Genomic DNA, 16,661 nt, shown 5'->3' on the forward strand with positions numbered 1-16,661 from the left:
CGAACGAGCGCTGCATGTCGGAGAGCATTTGCTTAGAGTCAGACCAGGTTGGGGACGTGGACCGTGACGCGTGACGTGAAATCTCTTCCAAAACGGGAAATTCAGTCAAATGGTGAGATAAGATAAGATGTTCCGACAGTTGCTCGGACCAATCACTTAATTCAGAATCACTTGTCCGTCTTGTCTCTTCAATGTTCGACCACGAGACGCGGGGTATATAAGGTAAACTTAATAGTGAAGGGAACGCGTGTGTCTTTCTTGGTTTTCCTTTCCCTCCAGTATCAATTTCCTCTATGGCCTCATACTTCGATTCCTCACGTATCCTCTGGGAAAATCCTCAACCCCAATTTACCAATGTCGAAATCTTCCGTCGTATGGTCAATCGCAAACGCGGACTGAATCTCAGTTGGTTGAGCTCTTTGCGTGTTAGGTGAATATTCTGACTGTACTCGTTTGCAGAAGATTATCATGAGTTTCACAAATACTCCATTGAGAATTACTCATTCTGGGAAGATGCCTGGCAACATTTACGAATCATATACTCTGTTCCTCCACAAAATGTACTTATCCACTTGGATTCGACGTACAACTCTGCTGACGATATTGATTTAGGTTATCACAGAAGGGCCTATCCCAAACGTACCAATTTGGTTCCCTGGTGCTCGTCTCAACTATGCAGAAAACCTGTTATGGAGGAACGACGACAGCATCGCTTGTACTGCAGGTGGAGAGTCGGGAAAAGTAACACAGTGCACCTTTCGAGAACTCAGACTCAAAGTACAGAGTACGGCCTCTGCGATGCGGGCAAATGGCTTGCAAATCGGTGACCGCGTTGCTGGTATGCAGAGTACAATCTTTCTGGAAAACAGTCATGGTTCTGATTTTGCATCCCATCATCATCTAGCCGTCGTTACAAATTCCATTGAAGCCGTTACTCTTGCTCTCGCAACCGCGAGTATAGGTGGTATTTATTCTAGCACGGCAACTGACATGGGTACCCAAGTACGTCTTCCTGATCGCATATTAGTATCCTGTACGTCAGATTAAATTCACTCTCTTGAACAGGGTATCCTCGACCGCTACCACCAGATTCAGCCCAAATTTGTATTCCTTGAAACAGAAGTCATGTACGCGGGAAAAACTGTAGACTTGAGAGACAAGGTTTCTGCCGTGGTCAAGGGACTCCACGAACATGGACTAAAATGTGCCATTGTACTACCCAGCGCGATTACCGGGAAGGAGATAGAAGTCGGCGGCGTACAAAATACGTTGAGTAATATGCATTCAAATTATTCTTCGACTGTCCGAGCCCGCTTTTAGCATCACTCTTAGCAAATTCCTTGCAAGTGGAACTGGAAACGAACTCATATTTGAACAGCTATCATTCAATCACCCGTTGTATATCCTTTACAGTTCTGGCACTTCTGGTCCTCCAAAATGCATAGTGCATTCAGCTGGTGTATGTCCTTCGTCTCAAGGTTTACATCACCTCTAATCCTTAACTACTTAGGGAGTGTTGATGCAAACTCTTAAAGATCAAAGGATGATTTTCGACATGAAAGACACCGATACGCTTTTCCAGTTCACCACTGTACGTTGATTTACTTACATGTATCTCGATCTACTGCCTCGAATACTCAGCGATTACTATTCACAGACGGGCTGGATGATGTGGAATTTCATGGTTTCATCTTTGGCCTCCGGGTGTCGAATGATCCTATATGATGGATCTCCATTCCATCCTACTTTAGAAGCTTACTTGAAATTCATCAGTGACGCAGGGTAAGCATCTTATTTATATCTTCGCTAATACAATTCCGAATGAAATGCTACTAGAGTAACACTCTGGGGAACTAGTCCACGCTTTCTTGCTGAGGTCAAAGGTCGAAAAATTTCGCCATGTGAGTGAGCACCGGTATCTTCGTTTATTCATGTTCAACTTTCCACATCGCCTGATGAATACAGTGAAAATCGGCTCTTTTGAAGGACTCCGAACGTTAGCTGTGACCGGAGCGGTAGTCACTCCGCCCATCTTCGAGTGGTCACAGGAGGCGTTCGGTGGGAAATTTCTCTTTGTATCCACATCTGGAGGGACAGATGTCTGTTGTGCTTGTGAGTTCTCGGTTAACGCTAATCTGCCATTTTCTATCATTGTCATTAATTTCTTACTATAAGTTGTTGGTGGGGTCCCCAGCCTTCCTGTACACGTCGGAGGTAAGCTGGAGTTATTTAAATCCGGTTCAAGTTCCTCATCGTATCCGATGTAAGAAATTCAACATAAAGCGTTGGGCATGGCAGTGGAGGTTTTCGACGAAGATGGAAAGAATATCGAACACACCGGACAAGCTGGCGAACTGGTTTGCACTAGACCACATCCATCGCTTCCCGTGATGTTTTGGGGGGACACACCTAGTGGGAAGAAACTTCGTGATACATATTTCAACTTCTACCCGGGTGTGTCAGTCTTTCTATGGAGATCTTTCTTCTCCTATTCATCAAACACATGTGTTGCAGGAATTTGGAGACAAGGTGATTTCATGGTTGTCAATCCCAAAACAAAGGGAATTATGGTCTTGGGCCGAAGGTGAGCAAACCACAGTTAGATTCTCCCGATTTTCTCAGTTAGACACAATTCAGCGATGGCGTGCTTAATCCTAACGGCGTCCGCTTTGGCTCGGGCGAAATTTACACTGTCATGGAAAATTTTAATACTATCATAGAAGATTGCATTTGCGTAGGGCAGCGTCGTCCCAATATTGACGAACACGAACGAGTGCTTCTCTTCCTAAAAATGCGGGCTGGAAACAAGTTCACAACGTCGTTGGAGAGGGAAATAAAAAGCAGCATTCGAACAGCATTGAGTGCACGGCATGTACCGTCATACATATTTGAGGTCGAGGATATTCCGGTATGTCCGTCAACAAGTGCATTGCTTACGCTTTAATCATACCTCGGTTCTCAAAGGTCACTATCAACGGGAAGAAGATTGAAATTGCCGTAAAACAAATTGTTTCTGGATCAACTTTGAAGCCAAGTGGGACTGTGGCGAATCCCGAGTCTTTGAAGTTATACTTCAAGTACAAGAACATCGAAGAGATAGCTGAAACTGATAAAGTGGGGGTGAAATCAAGACTTTGAACTTGCGTTAGGGCGCCGCATTATATTTGTAGACTGATGTGCATTTGCCAACATAGATTTTTTCTGTCTAACCTTGCCTTCGCTAAAATGAAAAAAAAATAACCTTAGCTCTCCTTAGCTTCGATGTTCTAAGGCAGGGGGGAAGCAGCCATTTGTGAAATTTCAAATGATTCATATCCAAAATAAGGTAGGTAGGTAGTTAGTATCCCAGATACAAATTCAGGCTGGGTAGGACAAGACGGTCGTCAAGAGGAGCCAAATGTGGCGGCAAAACAGACAGACAATGAGACAAATCGAATGAAAATAATGACTATGGTAGAAGTGACTATGTGAGTAAAAGTAAGTAGATGCAATATGTATATGAGATAGATATACAGATGGAAAGGACAAAATACGCAGAAAAGACAGGAACATGATCATTTAGCAGTGTCACCCTTCCAAACACCCAACCTACATACAAAGGACTACTCAACTCGGTCCGAAGCTCATTAATGCCAATCCACCTACCCAGCACATCTCCATGACTGATCTGCCTACCGGGGTCAATTTGAGTTTCAATTCCATGCCTCCGAAGCCCCATCCATCTTGTCCTGACATCTCAGCTCCATTCTCAACAAAGTCCTCTGCGACCATGCCCATGGGAAGCGGATTCAACACTTTACAAAGCCCAAGGGATATAAGTGCTTCAGGATCAAACTCTACTCCAGACTCGCGAGAATGGCATACAGCAAGAATGGTAGGGTCTGGCATAAACGACGGAGTTAAAGGTGACCCAGAGTCGGCCATGATACCAGACATACTGTCAGGTATGTTGAAACATTCCCTCCATGCCTCCTCTAACGGACCATTCACCGTTACACCCTCATCGGGAACTCGCACACCTGTTCCCTGTAGATCGCGATAAGACACCCGCCGAACGGTGATGAGGAATCCAGGAAGAAGGATGTTCCTTTCGTCATTGGCATGAAGTTGAGCCCAAGTTAGGTTGGAATGGTGAGTCCCACTGGCAGTAGCGCTGCCCGTGCCTGAACCACGGCCTGAACCACCCCCAATACCAATACCTCCCAGAGAACGTGAAGAGCGGAGAAAGCCTGTGCTATCACTCGACGACGTTGGAGAGGCATGCGAAGATTTCCCTGAATCCTTGCCCGAATCCTTGCCAGAGTCTTTTCCGGATCCTGCGGATTTGTTGGAATTGCTTTTGGACTTTTTATCCTTCTTGTCTTTATCTTTCGTTTCCTTCTCTGTGTCGGGAGAAAATCCAATCAGAGAATCGATGACTGCCAACGCAACCTCTTCTTTCTCTTTATCCGCTCCAGCTTTCCTATCTCCGTCTTTTCCCCCTTTCAGCGATGGCAATTGCGGTTCGAGGGCCTTGTACCACACCAGCAAAAACGTTCTCTTCTCTAAGGGAAGTACTGGCTTCTTGAACGAAGACTGAGAAGGTGGGTAGACATGCTGTGAGTGCGCTTGAGAGGGTGGATCAGTGTCCCCGGGCCAGAGCGGGAGGAGCATACAGAGAGACTCAGGGGGTACAGATGCAAAGACGTCCCTAGATGGGTCAGAGGAAGCCTTACTGCTCGATCCCTTGTCCTTTTTACTCTTCCCGCCACCACTGACACTCTTTCTTCTCCCACTGCCAGTTATCGTACTTCTGGTACTTCGACCAACGCTGCTACTTCCAGGCCGTCCATGATTCTCCCGGGGCGTGCTGGGCAATAGGCCCACATCTTTGAAGCTCATATTTAGATTGTCTACCACTCTCCGTTGCTGTTCCTGTTTCCCGCGACTAGGGAATGTTAGCCACGGAGGATCGAAGGCGGGCCCAGCTGTAGCGCGTAAAGCAGATGCTGAAGGATCCAAAGAGTCGATAACGCCGGTGCGGACGTTACGATTGATAAACCGTAGTATTGAGAAAGGCGACGAGGAGGAGGATGAAGAGGAGTCAGACACTATTTGAAGTATTCTCTGTCGATCGTTTGCACTGCTAAAGTCTACAGTACCATACGTCTCGTTATGAGGTGTCCGAGCCACTCGAGATGAGCCACCGTCACGGTGGGGTCGGTAGCCATACAAGTCATCATCATGGTCGTCGTCATTATAAGAAGATTCGTCCGCTTCATCTTCGTTATGATCATGATCATATTCATGCAACTTTCTTCGAGGTATCCGATGTCTATGAGGACGCGAGGATCCGACGGACGATTCGGACGCAGAAGCTTCAGAGGCAGAGGTAGAGGATATTTCTGATAGTTCAGAGTCAACAAGTGTGGAAGATCGGTCGGTGTGCTCAGTATGATCGGTATTGTCCGTGTCGGTCGTGCAGGAGGACATCCTTTGAGATACAGATGTGGAAGAGGATGCGAGAGAAGTAGACGTGGTTGATGTGGAAGAAGAGGATGGAGGTCCCTCGATATTAGTTGAAGGCGCATCATCCGAAAATGAATTGGGGTATATCGCAGGAGGAGAAAGACTCGAAGAATTCAAAGGGGTTATTTGGGCCGATGGTGATAACGATGCAGGTGTATTCGGTGTTGTCGGAAGAGCAGGGACTGGAGGAGGAGTCGCTGAAGAACTACGCGACGGTAACTGCGGCTGGGACGCTGAGATACTTTTCTTTCTGCGCATTTTCTCTGGCGACGGTGATGATCGGGCAGATTTTCCATCTCCCGGGAGCGATTTCTTTCTCTTATCTCCATCTATGTCCCGAATCCTATCCTTTTCGTTCCGACTGAGTGAGCCAGAAGGAGGACTCAACAATCCATGATCAGCTAACATCTTCGTGGTTGTGGTACTTGTGAATGCTTCTTGCACTCTCCGTGGAGCCAACAGGATGATACGGTTGGCAGTAGCTCGGGGAACAGGCAAAGCTGACGAACCGCTACTTCCAACAACACCAGCAGCTTTGAGATGCGGAGGTAGACGAGCATGCTGTGAGTTTACAAACCCTTCGGATGGAGTTGCGCTTCTTGCACGCATTGCTGCTGAAGAACTGGTGACATGACTTGGCTTGTGGTACCTTGTTAGACTAAACGCCATCGCTTTGGAATGTTTGTGGACGGTCACGGGTGGATGGGGAAGATATAAGTGCTGCTCAGAAGGTTTTGGCGTTTGCTGCGGGTCTGGTCTGAAACGGATGAGTAGGCGCTGTTGAGGACCTTTCATTGGGTCTTCGGCTGTGTCAAACGGGCGGTTAAGATTCATGTTAACTGACATTCGAAATAAAGCAACTCACCCTTCGCACCTCTACCAACCTCTTCTCTATACACCGCAAATTTCCCTAGAAGATCATTACCCCACACCTCTTCCGAACCAACAGGCATACCTCGCCAATGCATGGTTGAGCGGCGAAGACGTTCCTTTTCCCTCTCTTTATGCGAATGATCTTTTTCTTGAGACCGCGAGTCTTTGGAAGTATCGTGTGATTGGGATTTGGTATGTGAATGGGATGCTTCCCTGTCTTTGTTGAGGGAAGACGGCGGTTCCGGACTGAGAAAACCATGAGAAGTCCCAACAGCAGTTGACGTCACTGCAGTGATGTTGGTAGCTGTGCTCATTCTGGGAGCAGTACTCGTCGTTGTTATTCGCTTCAATTTTTCCTCTTTATTTCCAGAGGATGTGGGTGCTGAGCTCGAAGAAGATGAAACTGGGTGGACCTCCCTCCGGATCGTCCAATCTTTCCTCTGCTCCTTATATCCCTCTCCGCCCCACTTCAATAAAGTCTGGGCGAAAGTATCATCGTGGATAAACATGTTGGACGAGTTTGAGCTAGCAACAGTCGCAGTCGAAGGTCGACGACCGGAGAGCCAGGAAAAGAATAACGACTTTCCGAGGGAGTCTTTCCGGCCAGAAGTTTCCCGATTACTGGAAGTACCGGAAAGAGACATAGCACTCACTCGTCGCGGTCGAACAAAGTCGGGCACAGAGGAGGAAGGATCCGCAGACAGGTCAGCACCGAAGGAAGTGATGTATGCAAAGTCGAAGTCGGCATCCATACCACTAGGTGTAGTGTCAGCAGACGGAGAGGTGGGAGTTGCGCTAACAGAGGGAGGACGGGCCATGCCCGTGTCGAAAGAGGGAGGGACCGAAGAGGATGGAGAAGCAACGGCGGATGTAGACGCGAACGGGGAAGTGAATATAGGTGGAGGGCGGTCCCTGTCGCCTCCACTGTCAGGACGCTTTATTCTTAGCGTCGCGACGCTGCCTTCTCGATCTCGGTAACCTTCTGGCGGTCCATAGCTAGCGTGTCCGCCAAAATAATTTCCCGTACCTCCAGAAGTCATTGAAAACCTTGCCGAACTGATTTCGATATTCTCTTCGCCATCATCCCCTTCCGAGTAATCAATATTATCAAACTCATAAGAATCGTCATCTGAGCTAAATTCAACGTCTTCTCTCCCATTCGAAGAGTATCGACCAGGTAAAGCACGTGATATATGCGCACCGCGGGCTGAAGAAGAGGATACAGACGCCGATTTGGCCAACACCGACGTAGGGGAGTTTGAACCAGAGCCGGCCTCTGCGGACGACGAAGGTCGTGACCGAGGACGTCTATAAGGGTAGACGAGTGCATCTGGGTGCGTAGGAGCAACGCTAGGCCTCGGTGTAACATCCACGGTGGTGACTGTCGGAGATACCTCTCCTTCCAGCTCTTCTCCAGCTTCGTCGTCTGGCTCTCCTATATCATAATTACCCACCACAACATCGACTTGAGGCTTTGAGGTGGTAGCGTTTCCAAAAGAGAACGAATTGAGCGAGTTGGTGGTGTAGTCATCGGCGCGGTGGACGTATGTCCGGTTTGCTTGTTCCGGACTAGATTATCACGTTTGACATCAATATCAGTTAGCATAAAGACAAACAAAGAGGATAGGTAGAAGTAGTCAAAGTAGGCGCAAAGCTCCAGGCAGATAGGCCCGATTGGGCCTAATTTTGAGGGTACAACAGCGGAACTTTTGATGAAATTTTGTGAAAAGAAATTTCACATCTGCTGGTTTCACTGCGCCCGCTTTGACTATTCCTATGAACTCACTCTATTCCCGCTTCCCCTGGTCCTAACATACTGTTGTTGTCCAAATTCCCATATCCATTTCTTCCTTTCATCCCCAGCCAAATTCGTATTTGTCTATTTAGCTCCTTGTATGCTTAATCCTGAGTCTTAGATATGTATCTTGATATTGAGCTTGTGAGCGACAGCAAGAACGCAGATCGAAGTAAGACTGACCAAAATTAAGGTAAAATGATTGTTAGCTTGTGTGTGCAACGTCAGATCGGCGTTTATTCCTTCTTTGAGTAGTCCAGTGTGCTCTTTGGTAACGTAGGAGGGAATAAATGGTGTTTCGAGTCAAGAAGGTGATAAAATAGAAAACAAGGCGGATCCTTGCCGACCAGTCTTGCTCGCGAAGAGTATAAGGGATTTTCAGGAGCTTGGACCACGTGCTGTGTCTTTATGCTACTTTGGGAATGATTCGGGCCTTTGACCGACACTTGACCGATTCTGCCTTTGGGTAACATTTTTGACTTCAGCGGTATCTCTTCTTGACACAAACATTCGGGAGTATTTGTTGCATGCACTAAAGGGGACTGGGGATGATAAACTCTGGGAATCTCTTCTTGTTCAAGAAATTCGATGTTATCCAATGATGCAAATGGATTGTAAAATGTCGATGAATACGGATATCTCAGGGTGAAATGAGTACGACTGTCAATGTTACTTTGTCGCTTCCGGCTCCGACGTCAAGACTGCAGTTTAAAAATGAAACTCACCCCCGGAAAGCATCTCAAAGGTTGCTCGAGCCTCAAATTCTCATCGATAGTGATCCCAAGCTAGTATTGATCCTCATACCTTGGCTTGTATTCTTACGATAGTTCACACTACCGACTTGGCTGGGAAGCCGTAGATCAACGATTTCCCCCCGCGGTTTTTCTCCTAGAGATATTTCAGTTCGGGTTTTGTGACCTGTATGCTCTGAATACACTGTCAATAACGACGAAACTTCACTGTTGTAGCGGGCTTAGTGGTCAAACAAAATAAAATCCTGGACCAAGATCAGTATCAACTCTGATTACTTTCCGTGTTTTTATAGAAGCATGAGGTTCAGACTCTATCGACTTGTTTTTCCTATTTATCCGCTGCGCACTGTTATTCCCTGTCATCCCAAATGATGTCATTGAGCCATCGACCAGAGAAAAAGAACTTGACAGAATGGGAAGGTCTACAAATATGTATATTATATGTATAAGAAACTTAGAGACCATTCATGAAAAAAATACAGTCCTTTCAAATTTGACAGTGTAAAGTGGGAACAGGTTCTAATGATGATTTTAGGTTATGATTTCGGCTGTGATTTATCTGTTCATATATACAGTGACGCGCAAATCAAATCCACACCCCCCGATTTGGAAATTTTGTGATTAAACTGTTTTTGTGAACATTTTTGTATGCTATATCCTGTAAAGCATGTTGATTCTACTATAAAGACTTACTTGTGGCAATATAAGCTGTTTGAACCCTCAAAATTCAATATTTCTGAGCAGAGGAACAACAGATTCACGCTGATTTACGGTTCTGGGCTGGTGACATAAGGCCTTCCAAATCGGGGGGTGTGGATTTGATTTGCGCGTCACTGTATGCATCCATTCACGAATGCCACATTGTGGATTCAGCATTGGTTTGCCTGTTTCCTTCTCGACCAATGTCAGATAAAATAGGACCAGATTGAAATAGGCCAAGTCTGTCATAAAATGCTGAAATGCCGGACTTCCTGGGCTGTCCACCTCCAATATCTTCTTGGTCTGTGAAAGCAGTAGTTGGAAATTTTTTATGATAGAAGTATGGCGTTTCCAAAATGATCAGTCCTTGCCTACGTGGACCACAAGGCGGGATGCTTTAGAACCATTGTTAACATTCATCCAGAAAGTATGCGGGTCTCCAGATGGAAAAGTCTAGATTTCTCTTACTTCCTGAACAAGAGGAATCATCCTTCCTTTGCTATCCTTGAATGAAATGACCCGAGGCTCAAAGCAAAAGTTGGGTCCATGAGTATCCCCAAAACAAATGGAGAATGAATTCGCAGTCGGTGCAGTGGCTGCACGGTTCTGCCCCGGATCCTTCCATGCCAGTGTGACGACCATATCACCACTGTTCAGGCCTAAGATAAGAACTTGATCAGCTGGGTACCTCACTACATAAGCATTTTTACTTACGTAGTACTCGCCGTTCAAGCTGATGTCTTGTTGCAGGATTTGGTCTAGCAACTACAGCAACAAAGAGAGCGATAGCCACCAACAAGCGGAAGGAATTCGGAAATGTTTGGCTTGCAGATGAAAATAGGAGATGGTTGAGAAGTATGATCATATTTGGTGATTTGGACCTGGATTGACCCAAGAAAACTAGAGAAAATTAGCAAACGAGGGACAATGCATGGCTAGATAACTAGCACACACAACAGCAGAGATAACGCTGTTCTCTGACTGACCATCAGAAGTTGAATCTACTCAGAAACCAGCACACATACCGATGAAACACTTGGGTGCAATGAATTGGACCCGCGAATATCACTTGTAAAGAGAACTAAACGAAGGACACGGCAATGAGTAAAATTTCATGTCGAAATTTGGACGAGCGGACAGACAATCTATGTGCAAGCAGTGAGTATTTCGCCCAAAAGTGTAGCGTCAATAGGTTCAACGGGGATGTTTTAGATGGAGACGCGAAACCGAAATCAATTGAGAAACCGTCCTTTATTTATATGACAGGCTCCGTCGTCGCCGTTGGTAAGTGGGTCCAGGAATGTAACGCCATCGGTCCGTCCTTTCTACAGTCTACTTGGTCGAGTGGGTCACTGACATAATCAAGAATAGCAACGCAAGTGCAAGCCTTGAAGCTGAAAAAGGCGATGGTTTGGGTCATGTCATGTTGCGAAGAAATTCATCTAGCAATTGCACGGAGGTAAACAAACGTTCCCGGGGTGTCTGGAGGGACTTCACCTTCTAGCAACACTAGTTCCCGCTCTTGATGGACATCATGATCGTCATGAGTGCACAGCTGGGGTATGGATAGGATAGGATAGGATATGAATTATACTGGCGAGGTCCGATTCCCGAACAACCAGTTTACCATGTACTGTACAATATTACATGATGTTGTACAATAATGGAACACACATATCTAATACAGGGGGGCGATTATGATCATCCATGTCCTGGTTATTGAGGGGAAAAGCGGAAAAAAACCCCTCCCATGGTATCATGAATTACACGGTCTTCCCTGCCTCAATATGCATGCAGTGCGTCACTCCAGCCGATATATTTCAACTGCATAGAATACTTCCAACACCTCATGCACATACTTTGCCAGCAACCCCACAACCCTCTTATCTGCCAGTAACTCCCTAAAGAGCTCCCATCCATCCCCATAGTGCCTTGCAAAATGGGGTATCTCCTGTATTACCCTTTGCATAAAGGCTTTCCTCAGCTGTATGACCTTGCAGCTGTTGCTGCATTCAAACAAAACATGTGCCCCATCTTCCACTTTTTCCCTACACATTCTACACAGTCTTTTATCATGCTGCACCATTGGTTTGTTCCTCTCTGCCCACCTTAATCTCTCCACTGCTAATTTGTGGTTGCTTGTTACCATATCAATCAAGGATCTTCTATGTTCACCTATTGGAATCCTCAAGTAGTGTCTAAAAGCCATGGTCTTTATAACCATTTTTTTTGTCTTCTTGTCATACTCTCTTCTATCTCTCAGCACATCCCTTGTCTTGTTTGATGTGTCCACCTTTTCTTGAATGTCTTTCTCCATTGATTTCTTTACCCTCTCCATTACCCCATCAATGTGTTGCACAGTCAAGTCCTTGAATCTTGGTATATTCCATACCACCCTGTGAGGTAGCCTGTCTAACACTTGTACCATTTCCATAAAGACTGAGTTTTTCCCCTGCTCTGCTAGTTCATATGCTTGTCTGCATGCCTTCCATGCTAAGTGGTCTCTCTTCAACTGCACCAAGTACTTCAGATTCTTCAGGAACAGAATAATTCTTCGATATCGAATTGGCCATAGGCCTGTTTCAGAGAATAATAGTGCCACCATTGATTTATCGTTCAGTCCCAACATCCTCCTAATGAAGTAATGCTGTACACTCTCTAATTGCTTTCTTCTTACATCATAAATGTCCACTATCACTTCTGCTCCATTTTTCAAATAGGGATCAACCCTGCCCATGTACAGCAACCATAAGTCCCATATTGGAATATTTTTCCCCACAAACACTTTTGCATGTAGTACTGCTCCTGCAGTCTTTTTTGCTTTCTCAGCACTCTCCTTGTACTGCTGCTGATACATGTCAACTCCTGTTGTCTGGTGCCAGATTCCCATGTACTTCATCTCTTTCTTCTTTTTCAACCTTTTGCCATACAGAGTAAATGGCAAGCCCTCTGTCTCCTCCTTTCCATACACTGCATAAACACACTTTGGAACTGACGCAATAAATCCAGTCTGTGCAGAATATTCTCCAAATTGGTTGAGTTTGGATTGGAAGCTTGTAGGGCACATTGTAGTCATCAATACATCATCTGCCTGTTCTGTATGGTTGACCACTTTGTCATATAATACCACATCCCCTGGGTGCTCACTAAGTCTGAAGTCTGCAATTGCTAGATTGAATAGCATAGGTGTTCCTGGGTCCCCAGTCCAAGCTCCAATATTTGAAGTAAATGCCTCTGAGAAGGAATCTGCCACCTGAACCACATTTCCCAACTTTTGGTACATCAGCCGCAGCCAATCAATCAGTGGTCCCCTGATGCCCATTTTATTCAGCTTCATCCACATCATTGGTCTATTTGTTAGTGGGAAGGCATGCGTCCAATCCATGTATGCAACATATAATGGCTTTCCTATTGCCTTAGCTGTGTCAACCATGGTCTTGAGAATAAATGGATTATTTGTAGTTCGATAACCTGGCCGAAACCCATTCTGGGTTGATGGCAGTAAATCCTGGTGCTCTGCATATTCCCTCAACCTTCTGTCAATAATTAATGTGAGCATTTTCAGAAAGCAACACTCTAGCACCACCAGTCTATAGCTTGAAGGGTCATCTGCCTCCTTCCCCCGTTTCAGTATGCCCACTACCAATGCAACTAGCCATGCCGATGGAGCAGTCCTGTTCTCTATACAGTGGTTCAACAACTTCACACAATTCTCATTTGGGATCTTCATAATCAGTTTATAATCCACCTGGTCCACACCTACAGAGCTGTCTAGGTTCTTCATTGCAATATGTGCCTTTGCTTCCTCAATCTCCTCCTCCTGTATTGCACGGCTAAAGAATTTCTGCTCAGTTGTATCCACATTTTTTTCTGGTATCATTGCTTCCCATTGCTTCCACAGTGCCAGATACTTTGCATCTAAATTTGGTGGGATAATGACTGGGCTCTGCATGCGTGACCGGAATTCCCTAAGCAACTGTTCCATGGTCACTTCCATTTCCTTTGCTTTGCCATCCATCCAGTTGATATATAAGGACCAGAACTGTGCAATAGTTTTGCAGTTTTGTAACTTCTTTAGGTTATCCTCCTGAATTTTTGCAACTTTTGACCTTCCTCTGTGTGATACTTCACCCTGTCTCACATCTTCAACCCCTGCTTTTCTCTCCCCCCCTACATCTTTGGGTAGAGCACTTGAGACCTTGTCCCCTTCTAGTGGTACTAGGCAGGAGGTGTTACACTTCCATGGTACCTCTTTGAGTGGCCTATAATTGCCTGGCAAATCCATTGTAGCACCCTTCTTGGCTAAATTATCTGCCTCATCATTATTCTGGTTTCCACTGTGGCCTTTGACCCATACAAATCTGGTTGAAGCTGCTCTCTCTTTAAGTAGAAGTGTGATGTCCTTGAGTATATCGCCATTTGGTATATTCCACCCCGTGGCCAAGTGGCGGCCAGCCCAGTAGCAGCATTGCCTAATAATATACTCTGAGTCTGTGTATATTATCAGTGGCCTCTTTGGATCCATTTCAAATAGGACTAAGTACACTGAATATGACTCTGCCCTATTATTTGTTTGTCTTCCAGGTCCTGGTACTCGCACACTTTGATTCCTCCTTGAGTTCAGGCCATAACATATTCCAGCACCAGCTTGTGCAGAATCAGTTCCCCCACCCAGACATGACCCATCTGTATATACTGTGACTGGATCGTTGGCATAGTAGAAATCCCCATAGTATTGTTTCAATGCCTCTTCTTCCGATAGAGCACTTGCCAGAATTTTGTTATAAAGTATATCTGTAGGTTCATGTAGAGGCTGTATTTTGAATGTCATTTTCCCCTGCCCCTTCACTGCACTGGCCTTGGGTGTGAGTGACAACTCCACTGCCATTGAGAGCATAGAATGATCTGACCACCTATCTTCCTCCTGCTTTGGATTACCATGTACTCTCATATGCTTTACTGCATTCACCATGTCATTTGACACTACACAGTAGTCAACCACAGCCTTCCCATTGTGCTGATGTGATGTGTAGGCACCCGGTTTGTTGACCTCCAGCGCAGTCCCATTTATCACTGACATATGTTCCTGAGAACATACCTGCATGAAAGCCCGACCCCGTGCATTCTCTATGGCATCACTTGATACTCTTGGTCTGTGTGTATATATCGGAATGTTAGACCCAATCCGACCATTCAAGTCCATCATCACTATCACAGGTTTATTTGACAACCGACACAGCCTGATAATAGTCCAGAGGTTCTCCTCTGGGGCAATTTCCGAAAAGTGAGTATACTTTGAAGACGCTGGCAGTACATATGCCACAATAAGCCATGTTGTGCCCAAATCCAGTACCAGAATGTCTGGCACAGATAGGCTTGATTTCTTGACCTGGATGTTATTCCGTACAAATGCGCACACTCCTCCATGCTGATGCTCCCATGGCTCAGCTGCCTTCCTTGACTGAGCAAAGAATTGATACCCTTGAAGCTTTGCCATAGCATCTTCCTCCTCAGGACATAGATGTGTTTCCTGCAAACCAATAACATCATACTCCCCTATAAGCATCTTAAAATCTGGGCTGAGCATCTTTACAATAAGGTCTCCATGAACATTCCAAGAGGCGAAGTTTACCTCAGTATATATTTTGAAACTATCTACCCCCGCTTCTGTTTGTTCAGATTCAACCTCATTGACCTGCGAGAGACCCCCAGCCCCCTCTAAAAATCCTCCCCTATACCCCGGAGCTTCAATCCTTCCCGCTCACTCAGCGAGTTTTTATAACCTGCGCTCCATTCCTTGGTAAATGCGTCCCTCTCGTTATATGACCGGAATGTCATGACCAAGACCCCGAACCGGTACTCATCTCTCCTTACATCCCCAGGAATGACACTTCTTGGAACAGATTTTGCAATGAGCGCAATCTGATCACCCACGCCGGCCGTAGCATACTGCCCTCGAAACACCCCGATGGCCAACTTCAAGTCCTGCTTGTCCTTAGCTGGGGCGGTTGGTGCAAATGCCGGTGGTTGTGCGAGACGTGGTGGTGGTGCCCCATACCCTTGATCATGCTGATAGCTTCCACGAGTGTGAGAATCATTCCGTCGATAGTCCTTCTGACCACTCCCTCGGTTATCATTGCTCCATTCACTACCCCTGCCGCCCATATCATGCACTGACTCCGCGCCGTTACCACGCGGGAACTTCCCACTACGGCCTTCATACACCATTTCATCCTCCCCCAGCCTCTTTCTCTGTGCCCCATAACCCATAACTTCTCTCGCCCTTTCCGACATCCTCTCCACCTGTGCCTCCTCTTCCTGCCTCTTTTCTTGTGCCACCCTTTCAACCCTGCGCTCAAGGTCTCTGTTCTTGCCCTCCAGCTCTCGATTCTGCCTCTCCAGGACTTCAATTCTCGCCACCAAATCCTTTACAACATCCTCCACCTTTGCTGTGTACGCCTCCGCTTTTTTCTTCTGCTCGTTACACTTACTCTCCATTTCCTGCCTCAGTCGCCCCTGCATCTCTTTGAGACTCTCCTTCATAACTGCAGTCACTCGCTGGATCTCGACCTTCAACTCCGCACGCACTGCTCTGCCCTCATCCCTTCCCTCCTTGCTGACAACCTTCACATCATTCTTCACAATCCCTCGCAAGGCCCTCATCTCCCCGTGTATCCCGCCGCATGTCTCAGCGATGTCCTCCTTTACTCCCTTTAGTGCCACTGCCAGCCTTCCGTCAATCTCGCTCCCAGTCGGCATCTTCAATGCCACCTTTTCGACGTTCTGCACCCTGCTCTTGAGCAGCACCAGCTCCGGTCGCAGAACAAACTCCCCCACTTTTTCGCTACCAGCCCGGCCTTTTTCCGCTCTAGCCACTCGCTCCTCTAGCTTGCTGAGATCTTGACGCAGAGTTGATGTCTCGTCCCGGAACGCATTCCGCATCTCCATCTGCCATCCCCCAACCGCGATAGTGGTTTTCTTAAGTTTGCTCGCCACCTGGACAACCTTCGAGACTGAGCTCATATCCAAATCAA

General features: G+C 46.3%; 2 protein-coding genes across 2 annotated transcripts; one reads left to right on the plus strand and one right to left on the minus strand.

Moving 5' to 3' along the window:
- Positions 1–145: 145 nt before the first annotated feature.
- C8R40DRAFT_101813 (acetoacetyl-CoA synthetase) lies at positions 146–3,288 on the plus strand. The gene is made up of 15 exons (XM_046222960.1): positions 146–405; positions 460–560; positions 613–838; positions 905–1,002; positions 1,066–1,268; positions 1,321–1,459; positions 1,511–1,591; positions 1,658–1,782; positions 1,837–1,901; positions 1,966–2,112; positions 2,176–2,214; positions 2,269–2,454; positions 2,515–2,584; positions 2,638–2,908; positions 2,965–3,288. The coding sequence occupies exons 1-15, from the start codon at positions 294–296 to the stop codon at positions 3,136–3,138; spliced, it is 2,037 nt and encodes a 678-aa protein (XP_046087661.1). The 5' UTR covers positions 146–293; the 3' UTR covers positions 3,139–3,288.
- A 1-nt stretch (position 3,289) lies between these two features.
- C8R40DRAFT_101834 (uncharacterized protein) lies at positions 3,290–7,757 on the minus strand. Its single transcript, XM_046222964.1, has 2 exons — positions 6,374–7,757; positions 3,290–6,314 (listed from the first exon to the last, which is right to left on the minus strand). Exons 1-2 carry the CDS (start codon positions 7,419–7,421, stop codon positions 3,607–3,609), a joined length of 3,756 nt encoding a protein of 1,251 aa, XP_046087662.1. The 5' UTR covers positions 7,422–7,757; the 3' UTR covers positions 3,290–3,606.
- Positions 7,758–16,661: the final 8,904 nt, after the last annotated feature.

Source organism: Lentinula edodes (assembly GCF_021015755.1).
Source record: "Lentinula edodes strain Le(Bin) 0899 ss11 chromosome Unknown C8R40scaffold_12, whole genome shotgun sequence".
In the NCBI taxonomy this organism is placed as follows: domain Eukaryota; kingdom Fungi; phylum Basidiomycota; class Agaricomycetes; order Agaricales; family Omphalotaceae; genus Lentinula; species Lentinula edodes.